At 52.0% G+C, this 24,542-nt stretch overlaps 2 protein-coding genes across 2 annotated transcripts; both read left to right on the top strand.

The window, feature by feature from the left end:
- Nucleotides 1-272: 272 nt before the first annotated feature.
- Nucleotides 273-9,609, top strand: LOC122375580. Its single transcript, XM_043355076.1, has 10 exons — nt 273-509; nt 1,821-1,921; nt 2,609-2,814; nt 3,082-3,222; nt 3,400-3,514; nt 3,965-4,110; nt 4,721-4,859; nt 6,077-6,357; nt 7,386-7,627; nt 7,852-9,609. Exons 2-10 carry the CDS (start codon nt 1,879-1,881, stop codon nt 8,138-8,140), a joined length of 1,602 nt encoding a protein of 533 aa, XP_043211011.1. The 5' UTR covers nt 273-509; nt 1,821-1,878; the 3' UTR covers nt 8,141-9,609.
- A 3,922-nt stretch (nt 9,610-13,531) lies between these two features.
- LOC122375582 (proton-associated sugar transporter A-like) lies at nt 13,532-24,195 on the top strand. The gene is made up of 11 exons (XM_043355078.1): nt 13,532-14,356; nt 15,469-15,575; nt 17,253-17,408; nt 17,665-17,961; nt 18,879-18,980; nt 20,035-20,174; nt 20,389-20,538; nt 20,812-21,000; nt 21,243-21,373; nt 21,517-21,691; nt 22,757-24,195. The coding sequence occupies exons 1-11, from the start codon at nt 14,142-14,144 to the stop codon at nt 22,988-22,990; spliced, it is 1,896 nt and encodes a 631-aa protein (XP_043211013.1). The 5' UTR covers nt 13,532-14,141; the 3' UTR covers nt 22,991-24,195.
- The last annotated feature ends 347 nt before the right edge of the window (nt 24,196-24,542 follow it).

Here is a 24,542-nt window from a genome sequence, read left to right as displayed (position 1 = left end):
TCCAGAGTGACTGGTCCCTCCCGCAGAGAACGATTAGGGACCCTCCCCCAGTGACCGGTCAGAGTCCCTCCAGCAGTGACCGGTGCCTCCCTCTCTTTGACCGGTCGGGGGTCCCTCCTGCAGTGACGGTCCCCCGCAGTGACCGGCCGGGTCCCCTCTCCCGATGACCGGTCGGGGTCACGGAGCGCAGAGCCGTCCTCCACTTTCACCGGGGCCCGGCCGGCCTTGCACTTGGTCTCGGCGAGAGCCCGGCTGCTGGCCGGCCGACCGGTCAGTTGTGGACACGGAGCTGCGGCGGACACACGGACAGACCGAGCGCGAGGCGAACAGACACGCGACGTTATACAGAGAGCGCCCGACCCGACCCGACCCGACTCGGGACCCGATCAGCCGGCGCGGATCACACACAGCGGTTCGGTGGAGGAACTGCCCCTCGGCTCGGTGACTGGATACCGGAGTGATTGGAGAGGCTGCTGGTAACCGGACGAAAGGAGACAGGTAGCCGTCAGGTGAGTCACCGATACACTGAGGGGGACGTGAAAACGGCCCCCCTCCCCCACCACCAGCAACACCTCGATGTGTTACGATCGGACGATCGTCCTATGCACGGGCTGGCTGAAGGCGCGTGGTGCCTGTCGAGTCATACCTCATTACTGAAGTGGGCAGCCTTAAAAACGACACATTCAAGTAACTCATGACAGAGAACTCATTTATGTATGTGCAAGTCCATCTTGAGCATTTCAAAACAAATTGCATTGCCCATATAGAGCTGACATCTTCTGGTTCCAGTGTCGCAAAATGCAAATAAGCTTACACGTTAGCCGACGTCATCTAAAAGGTCACTGATCACCAATTTATAGGGTCACTTCGCTATGTCATGCATTATCACCACCGCTTCCTCTATAAAGCAGCGGTCGACAGCCTTTTTTGGGGCGTGGCCGGATGAAACATGCGGGAAGCGGTCGGCCGAGTGGATGAACCACGCCGTAAACAGCACTGCAGTTCACCTACCATGCACAATTGCACAGCAATCACATGCAACATTTATGGGAAATGCGACACTGTGATATTGAGTTGCTTTATTGTGACAGCTGAAATAGGTCCCCTGTATGGGTGTTATGTAGTCAAGCATACGTTCTTAGGCAGAGTGTGCAAATGGGCAAAACGATTTTCAAATTTTATCAATGCTGAATGCGTGTCGCTGGCCGGTTGCCAGGCAATGACTAGCCGGAGAGTAATGACCCCCTGGCAATAGGCGGAACCGGTTTTGGGCGGAACCAGCAAATTATCTTTGCTTTGGAAAAAAGTATACCTCTCGCGTAGTCAGCCAGAGAACACCAGGGTCCCTGGTTGCTGGTTGATAAAATTGATCAAATTTTATCTAAAATGATACATGATTATTGATTAGAGCTAACATTAAAGGCAAATCGCTGTGCTGAACAATGCCCAGGACAGTATTGTTTAGGGTCGGAGCAAAATTGGCATTGCTAGTCAATGCAGTTTCCAATGGCAATGTTGCCCTGCACAATATTGTTCCGGAGACAATGTTGACTGGCAGCTCGATATTCGATGTATTATTATTATTTACGACGGTCAATATTGTCAGTTACCGACATGCATGGTTGCATTAACCACGGCAATTGTGTGCTTCAATTTGCAACATCATGTAAAGTACTAGAAGTGTACTCGTATGTAACATTAAATATTGACGATGTAGCTAGTCTTTCGTTACTTGTTTGACTGTCAAATGATAGATTCATTTTTATACATTCCAAAGGCTCTGCTACGGTTTCATAAGCTCGATGATTCTCTATCTCCAGGTGTTTTCAGAGGTTCACAAAGACTCGTGAGCCGAGAGATCCGTCAAAGCCGCTCAGCATGGTTGGCCTCACTTGGAGGTCGTGTCTGCTGCTCATCAATGGTATGTACCTCTTCTGTGTAGCGTTTTCTGTGCATGGTACATTCAGTGTGTATACGTGCCTCAATAATGATATGTCTTACGTGCTACGTATCTGGGTACGTTTGTGCTGTACCTGGGAACGTTTCATGTGCTGCGTCTCAGAGCAATCTATTGGCTGTGTTACGTTTTCACTGTCTTGTGATGTATATTTCTCGAGAATAGGAGAAAAACTAAAATGCTTTATACTTAAGGTGGCCGATGCATGTGCAACAAAGAGCAAAATGAGAGAATGGAATATCTCCCGGTCATTTAGGGAGGTTCATGTGGATCGAACAGCGGAGTCTATGTTTTTGTACCGTTTCTAGCTGATGTTTTGCCATGTGAACCAGTTTCCCTCATGAATGTCATTAGGGCGCCTTTTATTGAATAGCTTGTTCCACTTCACCAACTTTTGACAGCGAACTATTCAGTCGTAGAAGAATGAAGCCGGTGTACAAGTGGCCGATGTAGTTGTACATCCGATTTGACTTGATAATGCTGGAACTCAATGTTAAATCAATGTTAAAATTAATGTTTAATTGATGTATTAATGTTAACACAATGTTCAAGGAAGAAATTTGACTAGTTAGTAGTCTCATTTATTCAGATAAGCTTCATCACAAACCCTACCGTTTAGCACTCAGTTTAACTCCCTCCGTCCTCCCACAGTGTCGCTGTTGGCCGTGAGTGCCTGGATGCCGGCACCCCAGTCTTTCACATTCAACGACTTGAGCATCGGGCACGAGAACCTGATCCAGAAGATTTTCACGGAGGTGTTTTTCTCGGTGCCGGGCACGGAGAAGAAGGTGCTGCTGCAGGCGGCCAAGGCGTCCGAGGTGCAGCCCACCGCCGCCCACAGCAACAACGTCTCAGAGGTGGGGACGACGGGGCTGACTGGGAAGGGATCTCGAAATCATGTTAGAACTACCTGAAACTGTGCTAGGCGTCGCCGATAGTCTGTTTTTGCCATTCTATATTATTGTATTCAATGTTCATCCGTGTCTTATGCACGTCAAGCAGATTATCCATTCAAAACGTTTGGAAAGCTAGCGATCACATGCTGAAAGTCCTGCGCGATGCTGTTACAGTTCAGGTCGCATCTTTGTTTTCAAATCCCCATTAATCATTGATGTCCTCCGCAGATTTTGAGCTCGCTCCCGCCTCAGAAGGTGTCGGAGGAGAGCGCCCAGGGCGTGGTGCAGGCCCTGCCCGTCGACCACGTCTCCACCGAGGATCTCCTCTGGAACGTCTACAACAAGGAGATTGAACGGTTCGTCTCCGAGGTGAGCTCTGTTCCGACCCGGCGACGGTCGGGGTGGGACAGGTTTCTTACCGTTCGGTTCAGGGAAATGGCAGTCAATTCAAACCTTTGCTCAGTTCAGTGTCATTGTCTGCTATGTGTCCATCCTTATTTTCTCTCATTAGCAGAGTGGTGATAAGTGACGTATGTGCTGTTTCAGATGGGCGCCAGGTCGGGCAGATCGGACACCGGCTACCCCAAGGTCAGCCAAGGCCACCTGAAGCTCATGCTGGAGAATGTGTTCAAGCTGCCCCGCTCCGACGACCGGGACGCAGGTGTGCCGTCAAGCTAGATAATTAATTAGTGATTGAACTTGTGGCAGTCCTGGTCCCACTGTCCTCACGAACACGGAAAATTGTCGCAATTAGAAAGCTTATGTGTTTAATTAAGGCGATTTAATCGTACGTCTTGTTATGTAATCAAGGACACAGGAACGAATTACAATGTTCTGATAGGCTGAGTTATGATAAAACATAGCATACTGTGTAACAGGTCCAGTTTCATCGGTCAGAAAAAAAAAACGGAACGATTTAAACACTAAGTGCGTTATCTCAAACGATTGGAACTTGTATGTCCATTCTTATGTGTATGTACGCATAAAGTCGCGATTTTCGTCATTTTTTTATAGACACGTTCGTAAGGGAAATTGAAGGGACAATTGTCATTCGCCAATGAATCACTATAAGCTTCTGAAACGTGGCCTAACCGCTGACCACCCTCCCCAGAGCTGAAAAGTGCAATTCGGATGTACATCACGCGGAAGATGTACTCGTACAACATGCTGTCCGTCAACCACGTCTTCCAGTTCGCGCCGACTGACCTGGAGGCGCTGGCAGAGAAGCTGGATGCCAAGGATAACCTGGACGCGGCGGTAGGTCGGCCGTCCGGGGCTCCGCCGCGTGCTATCGCCATCGGGCTCATGGTGTACGGCACATTTAACTTGTAAAACAGTGATATCTAACGCACGATCTCTGAGGTTTTACCCTACGGCAGTGTCCGTTGGGAGCTGTGCCACATAGCCACTAGGCCTAAGGTATGTATGGGCAGAGATACATTCTGTTTTCACTGCAGGTACAGGACAGGTATCTGATTATCATACTTTCAACGAAGCCTTACAACTGATCGGGCCTATTATGCAAATATCCATGCTGGGCAAAATCAGTAAAATCAGCCCGGTTGCACTGAGCGGAAAGTGAACGCACTATGCGTATCCTAATCTTATCTTCATAGTGATATCCCGGCCTATGTCCTGTAAAAAGGCTAGTGAGTGCCTGCAGCTCCTGGCTTGTATCCAACATGAAATTACAAATTTACCGCGTCCGTGTTTGTAATGTGCCTACAAGTTTCAGGGTACAAATCCAGAACCGTTGATTCTATGTACATCAGGACAAATCTTTATCTGACATACTGAGTGCCTAGGTCCTTGCGAATCATCTACTCGCCGTTGCACCCCTCACCCTCCACCCCCCCCCCCCCGCCAGTTGGAGGTGCAGGCCCAGGGACCGGAGGAGCCCATCGGCGTAAATGTGGTGGGCGTGCTGCCCGGCCGGCGCTGGGGCACTCCCGACGACAAGCTGCTCATCGTCGGAGCGCACTACGACACCGTACCGGATACGCCCGGTGAGTGGGGCGGGGAGACACCCGGTGAGTGGGGCGGGGAGACACCCGGTGACACGGAGGGAGACATGAAGAGACAACAGGAGACACGGGGATACCCGGTGAGTGGGGCGGGGAGACACCCGGTGACACGGAGAGAGAGACACGAAGAGACACCCGGTGACACGGAGAGAGAGACACGAAGAGACAACCGGTGACACGGGGATGCCCCAGGTGACACGGAGACATACGGGGACACGCAGACACCAGACCAAGTGACACGGAGAGACCCGGTGGCTCGGAGACACACGGGTAGACGGAGACAATAAGTGACACACATACACCCAGTGATACAGAAACACCCGGTGATACAAAGACACACGGGTGACACGGAGACACCCTGCGATTTGGGCGGGGGAGACACTCGGTGACACGGGAGATACGGAGACACGGGGACACCCGGTGGCACGGAGAGAAACACACGGTGACACAGAGTTCCCTATAGCCAGTTACGGCGAGAGGCCTGGACTCCGTGCCCGCGAAAGGTGGTCGGTTTGGTCTGTTGGCATTGCTCGCTCGTCTCGGTATCGGTGCAGACTGCAGAGAAGCGGTTACAGGAGAATGTGCATTGTGAAGCAGGTTTTCGTTGCACAGAGGAACCGGACAAGGATATATATTTTTGTCGTTTATACAAAGACTGAGTTTATGTCTTTTTGTTGTATGTGATTGTATGTGTTATGACCAAATTATGTGTAGAGACTAGAGAGGCACGTTTTTAACTGAACCAGTTACCGCTTGCAGATGCCATCAGTCTTACTAGAGAACAACGAACTTCTTAGATAATTTATCCGGTATGCTAGGCCTCCTGCTCTTCGCGGACATATTGGACGTTAGTCATTTGTGTTGTACTTGCTGTGGGATCAGACTCTCAGTGGTATATGTCTTTGCACAAACTTGCTCTCGGGCGATACCGGTTTTTCTTTCTCAATTTTAGGATGCAGTTCACTCCCAATCTGTGCTCTGACTATTTCATTTTCCAGATATGTTCGCAAGTGACTACCTGGAAACCTCATAAAATCAGTAACTATGTTGAAATATCGTCCTACAGGACGACGGCCCCGCTGAGTTCCATCCAGTACTCGTGACGTTCCCAGGGTGGAGATCCAGTTCCTCGTCTCCGAACCAATTGTTACTCCTTCTCCCCCAGTCCAGCTGAGCAGTGAGTCCCGTGTTTCGGTCAGGTCTGGACGATAACGGCTCGGGCGTGGTGGCGCTGCTGGAGGCGGCGCGCGCCCTCTCCGAGGGCGGCTGTCGCCCCGAGTTCAGCGTGCTCTTCGTGGCCTTCGACCTGGAGGAGCAGGGCGGCGCCGGCTCGCTGGCCTTTATCCACCACGTGCTGTACACGGAGGTCCTGGAGCCGGCCGGCTGGCCCGCCGTCCAGGGCGCCTTCATCTTGGACACAGTGATGAACTACAACACCACGCCCAGCGCCCAGTCCGTGCCCATTGCCTGGATGGAGCAGGTGAGGGAGGGCAGGGCAGGGAGGGGAGGACTGGCACGCACTGTGACCCAACCGCTGACCGCAGCTCGCGTGCCGCCGTTATGTAATCGGTCACGCAAGCGCGCGGCGCCGAGGAGTTACACATTCTGGGGTCTGCGTAACGCATCGTTACGCGTGGTTACGTCGATGACGTTGTTTGTTGTTTGTTTATTAGTTGTGTAATAAGCGCTGTCTGGATTTCGGTGGTCGATTGATCGGTGTTTTTGAAGCAATCACGAACTGCTTGTATCGTTGTCCAAAAGAGCAAAAGGTTATTGTCGTAAGCCCTCAGTTTACAGTCAGTGATCCGCAGTTAGGGACACCAAATGGCAAAGACAAGCATATATATAGAGCGACCGAACAATTTTGAGGACCAGTCGCGAGAGACTCAAAACTGAGTGACATAAATAAAGCAATGGAATGTCGTGACTTTGGAGAAAGTTAGCCATAGTTATACATAGAACCGTGACCAGTTCAGTGACCGCGCGAGCACCAGTCGAGAGGAGCGACGAGAAGCGAAGCTAAATGCCGCACACGTGCGCTGGGACAGCTGCAACTCACAGGCTCTGCCCGAACAATGCACCTCCATGACAGTGCGCCCGTATTGTTCCGATCTCAGGCAATGTTCGTTGATATGACAGCCTATCTGCAAAACGTCAGCGGGACTTCCATATATGACCGTATTGCTAAACTTGGTAATAAAATCTCTCTTTTTGGTCATACCCTTCTGAAAATCTTTCTCTCATGATTAGAAATTAGCGTCATTCAACTTTTACCTTCTCTAAATGCAGACAAGGGTAAGAACTATGAGTCAAAGACCGTTCGCAGTGCTCAAGTATACCCCACTGCGAGTTTCCGCTCTAACTCTGTGCGTCTGGTATTCCCCACTGCGAGTTTCCGCTCTAACTCTGTGCGTCTGGTATACCCCACTGCGAGTTTCCGCTCTAACTCTGTGCGTCTGTATACCTCACTGCGAGTTTCCGCTCTAACTCTGTGCGTCTGGTCGGCAGCTGAGGGGGACTGTGGACCGGATTGACCGGCGCGGCGGGCGCGGCGACTTCCTGGCCGCCATCTACCGACGGCCGGTGGAGGAGCAGCTGGTGGACGCCTTCAGCGCCCACTACAGCACGCTCAGGGACTCGTACAAGTTCTCCATGGAGCGGTTCGACGTCGACCTGCCGGCCAAAAAGCCGAGCGACGACGTCCTGTTCGAGCACATGGACCTGATGCGCTCCGACCACAGCCGATTCTGGTGAGACGACGGGAGAAAGTGAGGAACAGAGTCCTGCCACAGGGCTATGGGAGTGACAATGAGTTTACGAGGTGGGACTTCCATCTCTCACGCTGTTTCACCGGTAAATGCAGCAATTTAGCCCCCGGCATTTCATTCCGTGGTATTGAGAGCCGCTCCAATTCGTTCCTCCCATCCTCTCTACCTCCGCAGCCCTCTGACCCGTCCCCGACCCTCCTCGGCAGGTACGTGAGCCGCGGCTCCAAGAACCAGACAGAGGCGCCGGAGACGATCCCCGCCGTGCTGCTGACCGACACGGGCCCGTACCGCGGCGCCATGGCCGCCTGCTACCACTCGCCCTGTGACGACGTGCCGCAGCTGCTGCAGGCCGGCCCCGAGAACCTGCCCTTCCTGGCGCACACCACGCAGGCGCTGGTCAACACCCTGGTCGACCTCAGTGGCGCCACCTGCAGCGGCCGGCCGCTCACCGAGCCGCCGCCGCCGCTGCCATCTGTCGGCAAAAAGGCGAAATGAGATGCATATCCTGACTGAGGGTTTGGGAGATTGACTCGGACGGTTGGCTGTTGGCTTCGTGATTGGTCGTTGACTGGGGGAGGAGAGGGACAGGGAGACGTGGAAAACTGCGTCATCTCCGTTATGTATTTTTATATTTGTGGTTTGTTGAATATTGCATATAGTTGATCCATGGCACAGACGGGATGTGGAGATTCCGGCTGCGCTTACCCATGCAATGCGTGAGAACGGCGTAGTGGAGCCACATGACTTGGGCCAAACTTCCCCAGGTCCAGACTCCAGGCCTTTCTTTCCCAGCCGCCTTTCCCAGCGAAGTTGGCTGGTGAATTATTTAGCTGCGCAGTGGCCAATATATTTAGCTGGGGAGGACATCCGCCTCTTCAGCTGGTTTAAAAGGTCATGACCTTTCAAATCATGTTACGGCTATGTTACGGACATGAATGTCCGTAACATACCACCGACAATGACTAGCCTCAATATAAAAGTTACCAGATATTACGTGATTATGGTAAGGATACAATCACCAGGGTATTTTGGAATGAAGCGAATATGACACGTACAATGATAATCACTCATCACCGAATTATCATTAATCTGACCGATTAGATATGCCCCAAATACCGTGACCTTTCCTATTCATTGAAAGATGCAATCTCCGTTGTGTTTTACCTTATTTTAACGATCAAAGGCTCAATCAACCGTAGACCTTGCAATTTTTTTATCTAAGCACCTTTTGCATCGTCTGGTGAACGGGTAATTAAAAGACACACAAATGAATTAGTTCTGAAAGCGACGCACAAACTTCTAAGAGCCAGCGTGAAATTTAGTTATGTTTCACTGAAAATGCATGATGGAGAAGTATATGAACTCAGTATAATTTTGACTTATGGCACAGTATTGTAAGGGAGCGAACAAGGTCGCACTATTTACATTTGCCTAATAATTTTGTTTTCCAACAAACACTAACTCAACTAGGTACTGAATACGTGGCATGTTGTTTAGGTCATGACTAATTACTCAAGGATACAAGTGTTGTATGCCTGTATTGATGCAAATTATGTGTATGCCGATACCTACGCTTTATATGCCTTTATTGATGCAGAGGGGTGTAGCACGTATGTACGTACATTAGGTCATGAATACACCTTTCTGCAGTGATAGGTACAGTTTATGGTACCGAATATGGATACTGTTAAGCCGGTGTTGAGCTATGTGACCCCAGTTGCTGTCAGCGGTGTTAATTGGCTGGTTGAAATGTTCCACATACATATATCGGTACTGTGTTTGACCTAGCTCCCGGTTCTCACTGCTGCCAAGCAGTTGATAACGTCCGAAGACTGTTACCACGTGTTGCAGGTGCTATAGTCCGACGGGTATATAGGGCCTTGGTCCGACGTTTGTTTGGAGCTAAGGATGAGTGCTCGCTCGGGCCACTGCCGAAATGAAATACAGCTATTTTAACCACCGAAGTTTTGTTTTTACAATTGGAAAGGCGGATGCTTGTGCAAGTGTCACTTTCGTGGAGGTGTGCCCGATATTTTATCTGAAGAATGGTGTGAAAAAAATTGTCTGCATGTACGTTTTAGAAGCCGTGTAACTTAGACATATAACTTAGGCCGTGTAACTTTGTAGAACAAACTTAGGCAGCTATATTTTAGGAATATGTTTTGGCAAATTAAGTCAAATGATGATAAATTTGCTAACTCCAAACAATAAAGCCAAATAATGAACAAAGATTCAGTTTATAAAACGTATTCCAGCGACCCACCAGCCGTGTTTCCTCCTCCCCGACTAAATAGTCCAACTCTGGATGAAAAAACGTCTCCGCGGCCAATGCGCCGCATGGTGTCACTAGCAATCAATAACGCTGGCGCCAGCCGTCATGCGTGTGGTGTACGTTGACAGGTAGTGAGTTTCGTTCCCCTCTGCAGTTCAGTGGTAGTTCAGTGCACGCACTGGCAGTGCGGTGTAGGGAGGGGAGCCAGTGCGGCGGCCCGCGCGTGTATGATAGTGCTGTGCCCGATGCGCCATACTGTGCCAATGAGATGCGAATCACGGAGACATTCGCTGGCGGCGGAGTGACGATATCACAGGACGATGTATTATCATCACAGCGGGAACCTGATCGGCAGGATTGCGCAGGAGGTAACGAGAAGAGTAAACCTTTTCAACTGATAGCAGAGTCGGTTTATGCTGTACGTAGCTCTTCCACATATGTATATACAGTAAGTTACATTACGAGCCTACATACGAGAGCACGTATACAAGAGCCGGCTCTGTCCGGCTGCTCCTGCGCTTCGCCGTCTTTGTTTGTCCACTATGACACTGCGTTTCAGAGACGTTCGCTCATTTACTTTGATGTTTGCTTTGAGTAATAATCATCTGAAGATATCCTGCATGATATCTTGAGATAGGGTCAAAGGCAGTGAGCCTAGTCGTTGTGAGCGAATCAGCGATTGAAACGAGGGTTCTGATATGTGAGCACCTAATGCTGCTTCACTGACCTATGTGGCTCCCGTACTTACATTGGATAACACGCTGCTTTGCGTGGTGAATAGCATTGCTGTGGACAACGACTCAGTTTTACGGATTTTCTCCGAAAACGGGAATATGATGAGGGTGTTTCGTATGACGACCTGATTTATTCAGCCTAGAGGTGAGCTCCAGTACCGAATTTGTGGAGTTGCTTTAGTGCTTTGACATTTTAAAAACGTAGTCTATTCGAAGAATCATTTGGCTTTCGGTCGTCTTTTTCGATGCTTCAGGGATTTTTAGATATTCGACTAGGTGCTTCAAAACTTTTTCTCAACAAACTGCAGCCTCTGCTTTTTTCCGTCATAAAACTGCGTAAGCCCTACAAACATGCAACCATCACGAAACATAAAGAAACTAGACCGCACAGAAACTGTACCAAACACTTGTAAGGGACCGCAGCACATTGTTGCAAAGCGGCCATTGCACATGCGTCCGTTCGACTTACCCGTGGCTGTATGTAGGGGACAGCTCGATCCGCTTCTGGTCGGCGGCTCTGTCGCACGGCTTCCCAGCTCGGCGGCTATCTTGTGTATTGTCTTAGCTATGGCTTCGCGGGACCCGGGTCCAACGCCGCCTGCCCTATATCAGCACAGCTGGAAACGCGGTGGCAAAGGGAGACAAGAGAGATAATAGAGTATATCGGAGCAAAAGGCTCAACTAGCCATAGAGTGGCGTCTCGAAAGTTTCGCTAAATTAGAACGGGAAATACATCCAGCGTTAATTTCTACAGTGCAGTACAGCTTGTGGAACATTTAAGCCTCATCGGACTTTACGCAGTAAGGTCTCCGCATGTCATGGTGATAGTTATATCGAATACTAAGTACACAGTTAGACACCTGTCCGTGCTTCTATCCTCAGGAAACTGAAATCCTTCTCCTCCACGCCACAACCCCCCTCCGGGCTGGACAGGCAACTTTATCTCATTCGGGCTGCTCCCTTGGAGCGGCACCGCTGCTCCCGAGGGAGCGCACCCCGTAGCCGGGTGCAGTGAGTGCCTTGGGGCTGGGTGGCCTGTCCTCTGGACGGGCTCAGCCCCGGCGACTCACTAGGGTGCCTGCCCAGACCAATGTCTCCCCCTATATCCTATCATCCTCCCGGCTCTGAAATGGTCTTATTGGACCGAAAGGGCCTAACCCAACAAAACAAACAAACAAACAAACAAACAAACAAACAAACAAACAAACAAACAAACAAACAAACAAACAAACAAACAAACAAACAAACAAACAGACAGACACAAGAGTCACGAGCTATGCTTACTTCTAACGAGTACTTACAAAGTATGCTTACCTACGAATAACGAAGCATGCCTACCAATAGACAAATAATGCTTATGTATTGAGTATTTGGTGTCAAGAAATAGTGACTTCGCTTATGCGTTTATCCCGATTTCTATTGATACTTTCTGATCAACTGTTAGTGCAAAATCCCGCTGGCATGCGCTTCCCCAACCATACATTTACGTTCACAACTCACCGCGGCTGATCTTTCTCTGGCCCGCGTCTCCTTGGGCCTCGCGGCTGTCCCCATGGACAGAAGAGCTTTGTTCTGTCTCCCTCTTTCCCCGATTCCCGTTCTCCCGACCGACCGACCCCTCCTCTCCTTCCCTTCCCTCTCCCCATATACACACCCCATTTTTCAGCCGCTCGGCGTTGTTTTCAGACGTGATCTGGTTGTACCGACAGCGGCGGCACTCTCCGCTCCATCTTCCCAGTTTAGCAGTCTCCGGCTCCCCCGGCAGCGGCCCAAGTAGCCCCCGCAGACCACAACATTGAAGCATTACTCCACTAAACAAATATTTGTGGCGCTATCGCCGGCTATAAAGAGCGAATATGAGAAGCGAGTAGTGTTCCTTTTATCGTCTTATTGGCCATCGGGCGGTATCTGGTAGCCTGGCGGACGGCAGACGGCCGCCGTGGGCAGCCGGAGCGGACAGCGGACAGCGGTCAGCGGACAGCGGACAACGGATAGCGGGGAGAACAGCGGACGGTGGGGACAGCGGACAGCGGGGAGGACAGCGGACTGGATGGAGGACAGATAACAGGGGACAGGAGACAGGGGACAGGAAACAGAGGACAGGAGACAGGGGACAGGGCGAACAACGGACAGCGGACATCGGGGAGCGGGGACAGTAGTCCGCTGGGAAAGACAGAGGACATTGGACTGCAGAGAGGTCAGCGGACAATGGGCAGTGAGCAAGGGACAGTGAGCAGAGGACAGCCGACAGCGGGGACAGTAGAAAGCGGGAGATGACAGCGGACTGGATGGAGGACAGACGGCAGGGGACAGGGGACAGTGGACAGCGGACAGAGGACAGCGAGAGGACAGAGGACAAGGGGACAGGGGACAGCGAACGGCAGGGGTGTATGGCGCCGTCCGACAGGGGAGCGGGTGGCGGACAGAGGAGGACAGCGAAGGAGGACAGCGGACAGAGGAGGACAGCGAGGGAGGACAGAGGAGGACAGCGAGGGAGGACAGAGGAGGACAGCGAGGGAGGACAGAGGACAGCGGAAGGCCGACGAACAACGCCAGATGGGAGGTAGGAGATGGCGTAGGGGAGGGCGTGCATGGAGCAGGACGAACGGGAGATGGCGGATCACAGAAGGGTGAAGACGGGGAGTGGGTGAGAGAGGTCAGACTGAAGGAGGTGGGAGGAAGGTACTGGGCGGTGACACGGTGGGAGGAAGATATTGGGGGCGGTGGACGGCGGGTGGACGGTGGGCGGCTGGCGGTGGGTAGAAACGGCGGGCGGTGGGCGGTGGTTAGAACAGCGGGCGGTGGGCGGCGGGCGGCGGCGGCCGGCCGGCGGTGCGCGGCGCACGCCGACGACTCAGCTCCAGTGTAGCGGCAGCCGCTGTGAGTGGGAGACCGCGGCAGACTCCGACCGGACCCCGCGGACTGCACCGCGACTGTGTGACTTGTGAACGGCAGTTTAGCCAGGACAATCCGTCCGACGGGTTAGTGGCTGAACTCTAAAACGATACCAGCTGCTGTGAGGTAATCAGCATTTCCTTAGCACTCAGTGAGCTTAAAAGATATAACAGTGATTTGTTATGCATCGTTTTGACTGTCAACCTTTAACAAATACTGCATAAGAAGGCAAGATATTGCAATATCGCTCCCGTAGTTCATACAAGACGTTCTGAACCGGCTAACAGAAAGGTATAGCCACTGAGTGGCAACGCTATCAAACTTCTGCCACGCAGGCTTCAAAGTTCACAGCAAGCTTTGTAACACAGCTAAGTGACGCGAACAGCAAGAATTCAGCAGTGCTCATGTGTAAGCGTCTATCAGTTTGACACTTATGAAAACTTCTTTCAATAATTAATTTGGTGAAGAAGTTGCAGAATACACCGATATTCGGCCGAATACCTCACATTTCCTCACAAAACGCCTGCATAGGGCGCGTGTCTGACAGTGTGCCAGGCACACCAGCTGAAGCCCTCGCAGGGCGTCCACCATCACCATGGAGAAGCTGAACGAGTACACGGGCGGCTACTGGCGCGTGCAGGCCGTGAAGGACGCCTGGCGCGAGTGGCGCGAGCGGCGCAGGGGGGACTCGGAGGGCGGCCACGGCTCCGGCTCCGGCTCCGGCGCCCGCACCTTCTCCGGGAGGGTGCGGGACTGGCTGCTGACCCGAGCCGACCAGGCGGACGGCACCGACTACTCACACGTCTACAGGTGAGAGGACTGGTCGGCAGAGCGGGAATGACCACAAGGCAGGCTGAAACTATGAATATCAATGACGTTGGTATTCTCATTCTGCATTCTATTTGTCCCGTTTAAAGACACTTGAAGACATTTTTGCACCGGGCATCTTGAATTTGTTTTTATAGAGTTTTATTGAAAACACAAATCTGTATGTTTCTTAGCACGTCAGGGAAATATATTGCGATTGTTATCTTTTAAACACACAGTCGTTTAATGTTTTCAGCACTTGCACATTGCAATGCTTCACACAGCTCGCAGGCGCAGCAAACTGGGACATCGTCCTTTAGTTTATGCATTGAATGCGAACGTCCTACTTTGGTTTAAACACGGCTGCAGTTGATGGGCGGCAGCGTAATACGCCGTACATATATACAGTAGAGCAGTGCTGGACTGCAATGGAACTATCTGACAGACTGAGCCGTGGTCTAACATCCCTCGTACTGGTAGGAAATAGCCTCATAAACGAACGAAGAGAGCTGCATATCAACCACTTGTCTGGGAACCCTCGCCCGTATTGGTGTTTTTCCAAACGCGAAGGTATAAGGGGGGGGTCCGTTTGACCCCTCCCCCCCCACCTTGCCGTTTCCCTCCTGATCGAGCTGCTTCGCGGCAAAAAACGAGCGTGGTCCGTGACGAGAGGAAGCCGATGATACCCAAGTTTAAGGTCCTAGGTCATTGGTTGATCTTGCGGGTTAGGTCAATGTCCCAAAAGTCGGGAAAATCGGGACCTGTTAGAGCGTCGTAAAGTATAGGCTGCTATGGGGTTTCTCGGGGTGCTGGTCACGAATATCATGTTAGTTTTGATCGCAGATGATGTCTTTAAGCATTTAGACCAGGTCGGGTCAGGTCAGGTCAGGTCAGCCAGTAGGGGTCGTTTGACAAGACTGACGTTCGACCCTCCCCCCCCTTCACGCCGACTGGCGAGGGGTAAATTCAGGCATTGGTACAAACATTTATATGTAGTATTTTTGTATTCTTCATTTTTTTTAGAAAAAAACTGCATGCCGCGTAATGCGAGCTCACGGCGAGCACTATCTGCAGCAACACTGGTAAACTCTGATTGCAGTGACGTCTGTTTTCAGGAGTAAGACTCGCGCCGAGCTGCTGCGGATCTCGGCGGCTGTGATGGGGATCGAGTTCTGCTACGCCGCTGAGACGGCGTTCGTCTCCCCCACGCTGCTCTCTATCGGTACGGACAGCGACACGACCCAGCTCCGAGTGAACGGCGCTCGAGCGGGCCCTCTGAGGGCGCTGGGGCCCTGGGGCCCGGTGGATGGTCACAGAGGGCTATCTTGTCCTTTTGAAGGTAGCACTGTCACACGAAGAATGACGATTTTTTAACCCGCGAGTTGCTGGGGGGGGGCGTTAAACGCCCCCACTTTTTTCGCCGGACCATAGCATAAAAATGGCGCGCCGCAGGCGCGCCAAATCTTGGGTACCTGTAAGGAATTGATTGAAGTTTATTGTGACAGAGTTTCAAAAAAATCGGTCGGAAAATTTTTGAGATATCGAGGTTTTAGTGACGTCATGATTTCTGATTTTTCGACCAAAAACGGCATATGTTCAAAAAATCATATAAAATCACAGAATAGACATACAGACATGCCGTAAACGCCATTAGAATGCCAATACTATGAACAATCAAATGGCTATCTTCGATTATTGATTATCGTTCCGCATTTTCCAAAATATTGAACTGAATCTTGACAATTTCTCGTGACTTCTTCACGACCATGATACATGAATTTCTTAAATTGAACTTTTTGAGCCAAACACGTATACATATGATAAAATGAATGTCACCATCGTGTTCTGCGGCCCAAATTACCCATAAAACATGTGTCATAGGCTGCGAATATCAGTTTTGAATTTCGGGGATATGTGCCTACCCGGTTGACCTGACCTTGACCCTGACCTATGCTTGACTGACCCCTACATGGAACTGACACTCTTGTAGGCCTTATATGATGGATTGTGCACCGTTTTGACAGAGTTTCTGACGAGAGGCGCCCATTGCGAAGTCCTGAAGTCCATGCTACTGAAAGCCCGATTTCAGGTGTTTGACCTGACCTTGACCCGACCTGTGACCTCAAAATTCAACTTTAAAGTACTCATCTGAAGCGTCTCGTCGCGTTCTTTCGTTTGCCGCCTCGTGCGTTTCGCTGCGCCTATTGGTTCTCGAGTTATCGGCTGGGGGCGTTTAACGCCCCTCCCCAGCAAACGGTGGGTGGCGAAATACCCCAGCAACTGCCGGGTTAAGCGACGTTGTTTTGTGTTCAATTAAACGAATGTTGTAAATGTATCAATATAATTCGCATCACATAAATTCATGTCAATGATCAGCTTTTTACTTCATACGACCGAGCATAGGTAACTTGTAACGCTGCAAATGTGCATGTGGGGCAAGAGTTGTGCGCGAAATTAGCAAAGAATAGCCTGAAAATCGCTTTGCTTCGAAAACCACTGATCTTACGTAAGACAGACCCTCCAAACGTCATGGGACCGGGTTCATGTTTGCAATGCATGCCGCGATGCCCTCCGTTCCCTGATTGTTATTCAGCGATGCGATATGTCTATTGTCACCAACCACGCACTGGGGCGCTGTCTGCATGGGGCCTGACGTTGTCTTGGACGCCTGCCAGGTGTGCTGCACAGCCCCATCACGCCCCTCTGGTGCCTGTCCCAGGACCGTGTGCTGTACAGCCCCATGACGCTGATCTGGTGCCTGTCCCAGGTGTGCTGCACAGTCACATGACGCTCCTCTGGTGCCTGTCCCAGGTGTGCTGCACAGCCTCATGGCGCCCCTCTGGTGCCTGTCCCAGGTGTGCTGCACAGTCACATGACGCCCCTCTGGTGCCTGTCCCAGGTGTGCTGCACAGCCACATGACGCTGATATGGTGCCTGTCGCCGCTGGTCGGGTTCTTTCTGACGCCGGTGCTGGGGTCCATGAGTGACCGCTGCCGCAGCCCGCTGGGTCGCCGCCGGCCCTTCATTCTGCTCCTCTCCGTCGGCATCGTGCTAGGTCGGTATACTGAGCGGTGCTAGGTCGGTACTGACGGGGTGGTAGGTCGGTACTGAGTGGTTCTGCGCTATGGGTCCGCCTCTAGGCTGGTACAGGGCCGGAGTGGGCATGCTAACTGCCGAGACGGCCGTGGGATGATTCAATGTAGAATAGCTTACTGATTACTGAGCGAGCGGAGCGAGCGAAGTCCTCAGTCTCACAACTTTCCCGATCGAAGAACTGAACTGTCTGACCGGCTCTGTCGCCACGCCGGCAGGTCTGCTGCTGGTGCCTAACGGCAGTCTGATCGGCCGCGCCCTGGGCGACGAGTACCCTCCGCCTCCGGCCGCCAACGCTTCCGATGACCTGGAGCCGGTGCCGGACCCGGCGCCGTCCGAGCCCGCCAACCTGACGTACCCGCTGTTCGCGGCGGACGCGGCCAACTCGTCCCACGAGTACCACGCGCACCCGTGGGGCATCTTCTTCACCATCGTGGGCACGGTGCTGCTCGACTTTGACTCGGACGCGTGCCAGAGCCCGGCGCGCGCCTTTCTGCTCGACATCACAGTGCCCGGTGAGGCGGTGAGCCGCCCCGAGGTCAACAGGTCTACGGTAGGGAGTGTGTGCTGCGATCCAGTATCATCTCTGTGCAGATAGTACAGGGCATAGCATATAACTACTTTTGGAATTAATTATTCTTATTGCATAAGTAATCTAATCGTTACCAATGAATCGGTAGGTACTGTGAAGGGTACACGCCTATTTCTATGTAGTTATGTAAGGCATACCTAGTCGTTCCACACCCATGTCTTTGACGGTACTGTTGTGTTCAACGCAAAATAATTAAGATCACATTTATTTTACCCTACGGGAAAGTTGAGAGTAAAATGCCTTTGATATCTGGTAGACGTAATCGTATTTACCGGGATCTAAAGATGAAAGAACAGGCGGTAGGATCCAGCATACAGGCAGCTAAGTTCTTGTTCTTCATCAAATGGCACACCCAGACTTTATCGAACAAATATTGCCTTTATTCCTGTCTGTAAGCATATGATATCACCCCCGTAGCCATGCCTTTGTCTCCTGCCGGCCGCCGAACCGGCCCGTTCAGATGGATAGGCGCCGGTGTTTGACGCAGAAGGCAGGCTTATAGTCTCTGCATCTCACGCCGTTCAGATTGATAGGCGCCGGCGTTTGACGCAGACGGACCGGTCTGCTGCGGCCGATAGCTCGCTAATCAGCTGCCATTCCTGGATTATGCATCTGTGAGTAGTTATGGGCGAACGTAAGCCGAGGAATAAGCAATGGTAAGTGCAAATATTTACGATTTATAATCGTAGAAATAACAATTTTTAGCAAAGGATGCCAGTGCCAACAAAGTCCAATGGTTGCATACCATACTGGCTGATGATCGTTGCTGGCAGGACAGCTCGGCCCTCTGTTCACGACTCACTCGAGTTTAACCTGGCTGCCCTCACCTCTCTGCCGCAGAGGACCACGCCAGAGGTCTGAGCACATTCACCATCAACGCAGGACTGGGGGGAGCGCTGGGATACGTCATGGGCGGCATCAACTGGGACGCCACGTTCATAGGTACGGCTTCTGTGCGCCTCGTTCGTTAGTACGTCACTGACGTCTTCCGGCAGGCTTCGAACAGAAGTCATGAGCGCTGGGACTATACCATGCAGCCTTTGTTGGTACCCAGTCACAATAGACCGAGTCTGCTGGGGCGGAGCTGCTCCCAGACGGCTGGGGACACTGGGCAGCGGTCGGCGTCCGGGGCCGTAAACAGCCCGGCCGGGGTACCCCCGGGGACGGCTGTTGTTCCCACCCGAACCCCGCGGGACCGGACCCGGGTGATAGACACGTCCATCCGAGCCGCTCTCACTGCTCCGTTCCGTTCTGCTCCGGTTCTGTTCTGTTCCATTATGTTCTGCTCCACTCTGCACTGCTCAGCTCTGTTTTGCCCCTCTCTGTTCTGTTCTTTGCTGCTGTGTCCTCTCATTGCCCTAGCTGTTCTTCCGACTTTTATACGAATCTCTCCCCTTTTCTCCTAAGATCTTTGTCCCTTTTCTTTGCTTTGTTTCCCTGTTTATTGCACTCTTCGCCGCCCTCACATTGTAAAATGGCTTATATAACGAGACTAACCAAAAATATGCCCCATTGATGCTACTCTACACTCAGCACGCAAAGAAGCGTCGCCCACACTGTATTTGCTTGGGTTTTTCACTCGGCCAGGATATTTTAGTGAACAACGGTTGTTCTGCAGTCAGTCATACCTTGAGGAATATCCGGTGACCAGAACTGGAGGATGTGGCTCTGGTTCAGAGCTGCATCTCGCAAACAGATCACTTACAAAGTTGGCTGCGAGACGAGTGGCGTGCGCCGGTGCCGCGGGGTTTCCTTTTGGCGAACAAATGGATGGATCATGTTCTGGAATCAATGCAAAACACGACGGCCGGTCTGAAATGGGAAGCATTGTGGAATGGTCGCATTCTTATAGACTCGCCGGTCGCGATTTGGAAATATATGCTGCTGACGGTGTATTAGATGTTCACCTGTAACCTCAGTGACGCCCAGTGACCTGCGTGGGTACCCAGTGACCTGTGGTGCCGTTTGGTGACCTCTGGTGACACTGCACCGCCAGGGGAGGTGTTCGGAGGCCACGTGCGCGCCGTCTTCACCCTTGTGCTGTTCATCTTCCTGGCCTGCCTGATGACCACCATGTGCAGCTTCCCGGAAATACCGCTCGACCTGATCCACTCCCAGGTGCCGCCCGACGGCAAGGTAAGACAAATAAATGCGGTGTCTGGTGCCATAGGCGCCGCCTTGATTATATTCAGTGATATTTTTTGGGGGGAGTGGTTTAACTTCCAGTAAACTATCAGCAGAATCGTATGTCCTGATTGGCTGCTTTACCTGATATGCAGTGCAGTGAGCCATCACCTGACATGTGCTGACCTACGCTGCCCTGCGCTGACCCCGTTCACCCCCGTCCCAGAGCGGCACCGACCAGGAGGTGATGATGACGGTCAGCACGTCCGACGCGGCCGCCCACCGGTCCTACGGCACCGTCTCCGGCCAGGCCAGCCCGTCGCCGACCCACCAGGGCGAGACCAGCTTCATGGCGCCGACGCCCACAGAAACCAAGGTGCGGGCCGCCGAGAAAGAAAACATATAGGAGAGAGCAGGTGGGGTGCAAGGTGTAGATCAGATCGGAGCATATTGACAGTGAGGTAGAGGTCAGGAAAGTCACAGTGACTTGATATCTGAGAGTTCGATTCGGAACGGGAGATGAAGTATTCGTGATGACGTAAGTAAAATGCCACGTAAAACAACAGCAGTGCAATGGTCTCAAGATATAGCTAAAACACTCAACCAACGAACATCGACCTATTGAAAAGACCCCGCGTGCCGTCTGCAGGTGGCCGACCCAGCCGAGGCGGAGGAGCCGCGTGTCTCGCTGAAGGAGTACCTCCTCTCTATCGTCTACATGCCGGCCTCCCTGCGAGTGCTCTGCCTGACCAACCTGTTCTGCTGGATGTCGCTCGTCTGCTACTCCCTCTACTTTACCGACTTCGTGGGCGAGGCTGTGTTCGGCGGAGACCCGCAGGTTAGGGGAGAGGGAGAGAGAGAGAGAGAGAGAGAGAGAGAGAGAGAGAGAGAGAGAGAGAGAGAGCGAGAGAGCGAGAAGAGAGAGAATTATAAAAGAAGGTAGATAAACGGTTTGGAATTTGTGAAACTTCTCACGATTAAATGTTTTTGCACTTTGTAAAGAGAAAAGTCCCAACAGCCCGAAACAAACTAACATCACTGCATTGGCCGGCTGACCCGCCTGTGTCTGTGTCTCGGCAGGCGGCCGTGGGCACCCCACTCCGGCAGGCGTACGAGGACGGCGTGCGCTTCGGCTGCTGGGGAATGGCCATCTACTCACTGTCCTGCTCCATCTACTCCTTCATCATCGAGAACCTCGTCAGAAGATTCAGGTGTGACAAACGGTCGACTGATCCATGTATTGCTATATAGTATACACACTTGGCTTCAAGCTTACAATCATTTCATTGTGTTTATTTGTCTTTGGAACTTTTGACTGCCGTTAGGTGATTAGAGTAATTTTTGTTGTCGGCAGGGCGCGCCCGGTATACGTGGGTGGCCAGCTGGTGTACGCTCTGGGTATGGTGTTCATGGCCAGCCTTCGTCACCGCGTGGCCGTCATTGTGTTCTCGGCGTGCGCCGGCGTCATGTACTCGACGCTGTTCACCATGCCGTACCTACTGGTGGCGCACTACCACGTCTCCGGATCGGTGAGAGGGGAACTACCACGTCTCCGGATCGGTGAGAGGGGGATCTACCACGTCTCCGGATCGGTGAGAGGGGGAACTACCACGTCTCCGGATCGGTGAGAGGGGGCGAGCAGAACAGAGAGGAAGGAAGAGGGGCGAGCGTGTGATGGAACGAGGGAGAGGTAAGGGAGAGGGCCGATTATTGGCACAAAGTTTTACGAGAAGGCTACTTGTTCTCCGAAAAATGCAAACACTATCATTCAACCGCCGGATATTTTTCAACACTTCCAAAAAAGATGTGGCGATACCGAAGCACTTGAACGAATCATTCAGATTGAGATGAGTAAGAAAACGTTAGATATGCTGCGCCGCACGGCACCGTGGCACTGCGGCACAGTCTAACTGCCCAGGCGGCATCATAGCCGCCTGGGTTTACACACTGCCTGCGTAGGTAGGCAGCCCGCATGACACTGAAGCAATGCGGCACAGCATCTGCGGTAACGTTCCGGTGAATAAACATGATGCTTCTGGCCTTTGACTGAGGCACTGCCTTATTGACGTCTTCGTGTCTTTTGCCGTTTTTTTTGTTGATCAGTCTGCTAATTCGTTTTGCTCCTTCTCTGGTCCCGGTTGTTATCTTTGTTCGCCGTAATTCCTCCTGCTTTTATCTGTACCCTGCCCTGGTGAGTCGTCAGTCGGCGGCGAGCAATAGGGCTTCCATAATCGAACAGCTCGCACTGCCGGCCGCCACCGCCGGGCCAGAGACACAGCTAGTGGCCAGTGACAGGAGAGGGCGGGGCCGGGCTTGGTGGGGTGCAGGTGGGGCTGAAAACTGGCCTGGCTATCCCCACCGAGACCGAACCTGGTCTGACTTGACCTCTCCACCTTTGCTAGCCTAATCATGACCTGGCCCCGCCTACCCTCCACTGAACCTGATTGACCTGCCCCGCTGTAACTGACCTGACCTTACATCTGCCATCAGATCTGACCTGACCTGACCTGGCTGCTAGTGCTGACCGAACTGACCTGCCTGCTGACTGACCTGACCTGCCTGCTGACCGACCTCTGGCCCTCGGTCCGCCGCAGTTCGCCGCCGCCCCTTCCGGCTCAGAGGCGGTGCAGACGCAGCAGGTGCGCGGCCTCGGCACCGACGTGGCCATCGTCTCCAGCATGGTGTTCCTGGCGCAGTTCGTCCTTAGCCTCTGCGTGGGCTCCATCGTGACGGCGGCCGGCACCACTACCATGGTGGTGGTGCTGGCGGCCGTGCTGAGCACCTGTGGCGCCATCACCGCCACCCAGGTCACCTACCTGGACTTGTAGTACCGACAACGGCCGCTAGGTGATGCTAGTGACGGGGAACGGTGAGGGACGGAGGGAGAGGAGGCAGGTAGCTGGGATGTTGGGAATGTACGGCAGGTCTAACGGGCTCCTGAGCTCATGCGGAGCTCTGCATGTTGATGTTCCCAGCCCTACACAAGTTCCTCAATGTCACCGGTCGACTCATCGGGTAGACATTGGCTCGGCTTTCGTGATCGCCGCTGTTTCTGTGGCGGATTCTCGACCCTCGACGGCACCTGCAAGACTTTTAAGCAATGCACCAGAAAACGTTGTTGTTCTGTTGAGCTCATCATTATTTTTGTTTCGCTTTCTTAGCCTCGGACACTTTTCCCTGTCAATCATTGTAGGTATAAATGTACGTTCCGTCTACTTAGACACCCATTGGCCATTTGTTTTAGAAAGTTTGAGATACCTCATTGTCGTGTAAGCCTACCTCTACCTATCAACCCAAGTTTACGTGCATATTTGGGCATTATTGCTGTGCAATGGATGTGGTTACATAAGCCAGCTTCAGTAGTTTTCCGTAGATTTGTTACCTAGTCGAGGGGCTGTTCATTGTGCTGTTGCCCTCCTTTCTGGGCCTTCAAAGCCATGTCGTGTATGTGGTAGACGGATAAATGGATCGCTTAGTGCCATGACTGGTCTCGCCGTGCCGCTGCTCCAAACAGTTGAGTGATATCTTTGTTACGTTTGCAATGTAGAATCCCTCCCTCTATGAATATCTCGTGGACGTAAGAAATGCAGATGTCGATGGCGAGTGCAGGACTAAGCCCGTCACATCGCGACAAACTAGACCGATTTTATTACAGAACACATGTTTTATGTTCACCTGTGGCAGGGAAAGCTGAGCGTGTCGTCCAGTTTGTTTAGTTCGCCTCAGTCGTGACAAATATGCTCTGAGATTGCAGCGCCGGTGCTTCGAGTATGTCAATATGTGTCGATGTAGTGTGTCGGATGTCAGTCAGCGGTTTCATGGTATCTGGTCGGTGTCAGTTCACTATAGAATGGCAGCGAGTAGCGCTAGGCTAGTAGGTGTCCGCGATGAGACGCGATGCACTGAAGTGCAATACATCTGTTGTTACCGTGCATTGGTCGTTTTCTTCGTTATTCTGCTGTAAGTACAATGGCGTGTGACCTCGTTCTTTGCGAATATTGCATGCGTCTCATTTGGATCACAATTCTCGGTTCCTTTGTCAATTTATCACGGGAAGCAGGCTACCAACAGACACGCCGTTTTTTATCTTTGTTGTGTAATCAATAAATATCTACAACACACAGTACAAAACAAAGTCACCGGGCATGGCACCACCTAACGCCAACAACCGTAGAATGCGCAAAACAAGGAATAATACAGCACAAGTAGCGTCGGCAAGGCCGCATGCCATCAAACGTAACACCGCACATAATAGGGCATTTGTAGAGCAAAACACCGCACATAATAGGGTATCTGTGGAGCAAAACACCGTACGTCATAGGGCATTTGTAGGTATTTGTCGGTCCCGTAGCTCAGTTGGTTAGAGCGTTGGACTCCGCG

The sequence above is a fragment of the Amphibalanus amphitrite genome, unplaced genomic scaffold (assembly GCF_019059575.1).
Source record: "Amphibalanus amphitrite isolate SeventyFive unplaced genomic scaffold, NRLGWU_Aamphi_draft 001877F_arrow, whole genome shotgun sequence".
NCBI lineage: Eukaryota > Metazoa > Arthropoda > Thecostraca > Balanomorpha > Balanidae > Amphibalanus > Amphibalanus amphitrite.
The sequence above is the reverse complement of the archived record's forward strand: the minus strand, read 5'-3'. Positions and strand labels throughout refer to the sequence as shown.

Bases quoted from the DNA above. Each gene is read 5' to 3' on its own strand.
- LOC122375582 (XM_043355078.1), top strand. From the start codon at position 14,142: ATGGAGAAGCTGAACGAGTACACGGGCGGCTACTGGCGCGTGCAGGCC. The intron at 15,576-17,252 runs GTACGGACAGCG...TGCCTGTCCCAG, and splicing joins CCCCACGCTGCTCTCTATCG to GTGTGCTGCACAGCCACATG. The intron at 18,981-20,034 runs GTACGGCTTCTG...CTGCACCGCCAG, and splicing joins CTGGGACGCCACGTTCATAG to GGGAGGTGTTCGGAGGCCAC.
- LOC122375580 (XM_043355076.1), top strand. From the start codon at position 1,879: ATGGTTGGCCTCACTTGGAGGTCGTGTCTGCTGCTCATCAATG. The intron at 4,860-6,076 runs GTGAGTGGGGCG...TGTTTCGGTCAG, and splicing joins CACCGTACCGGATACGCCCG to GTCTGGACGATAACGGCTCG. The intron at 6,358-7,385 runs GTGAGGGAGGGC...TCTGGTCGGCAG, and splicing joins CCATTGCCTGGATGGAGCAG to CTGAGGGGGACTGTGGACCG.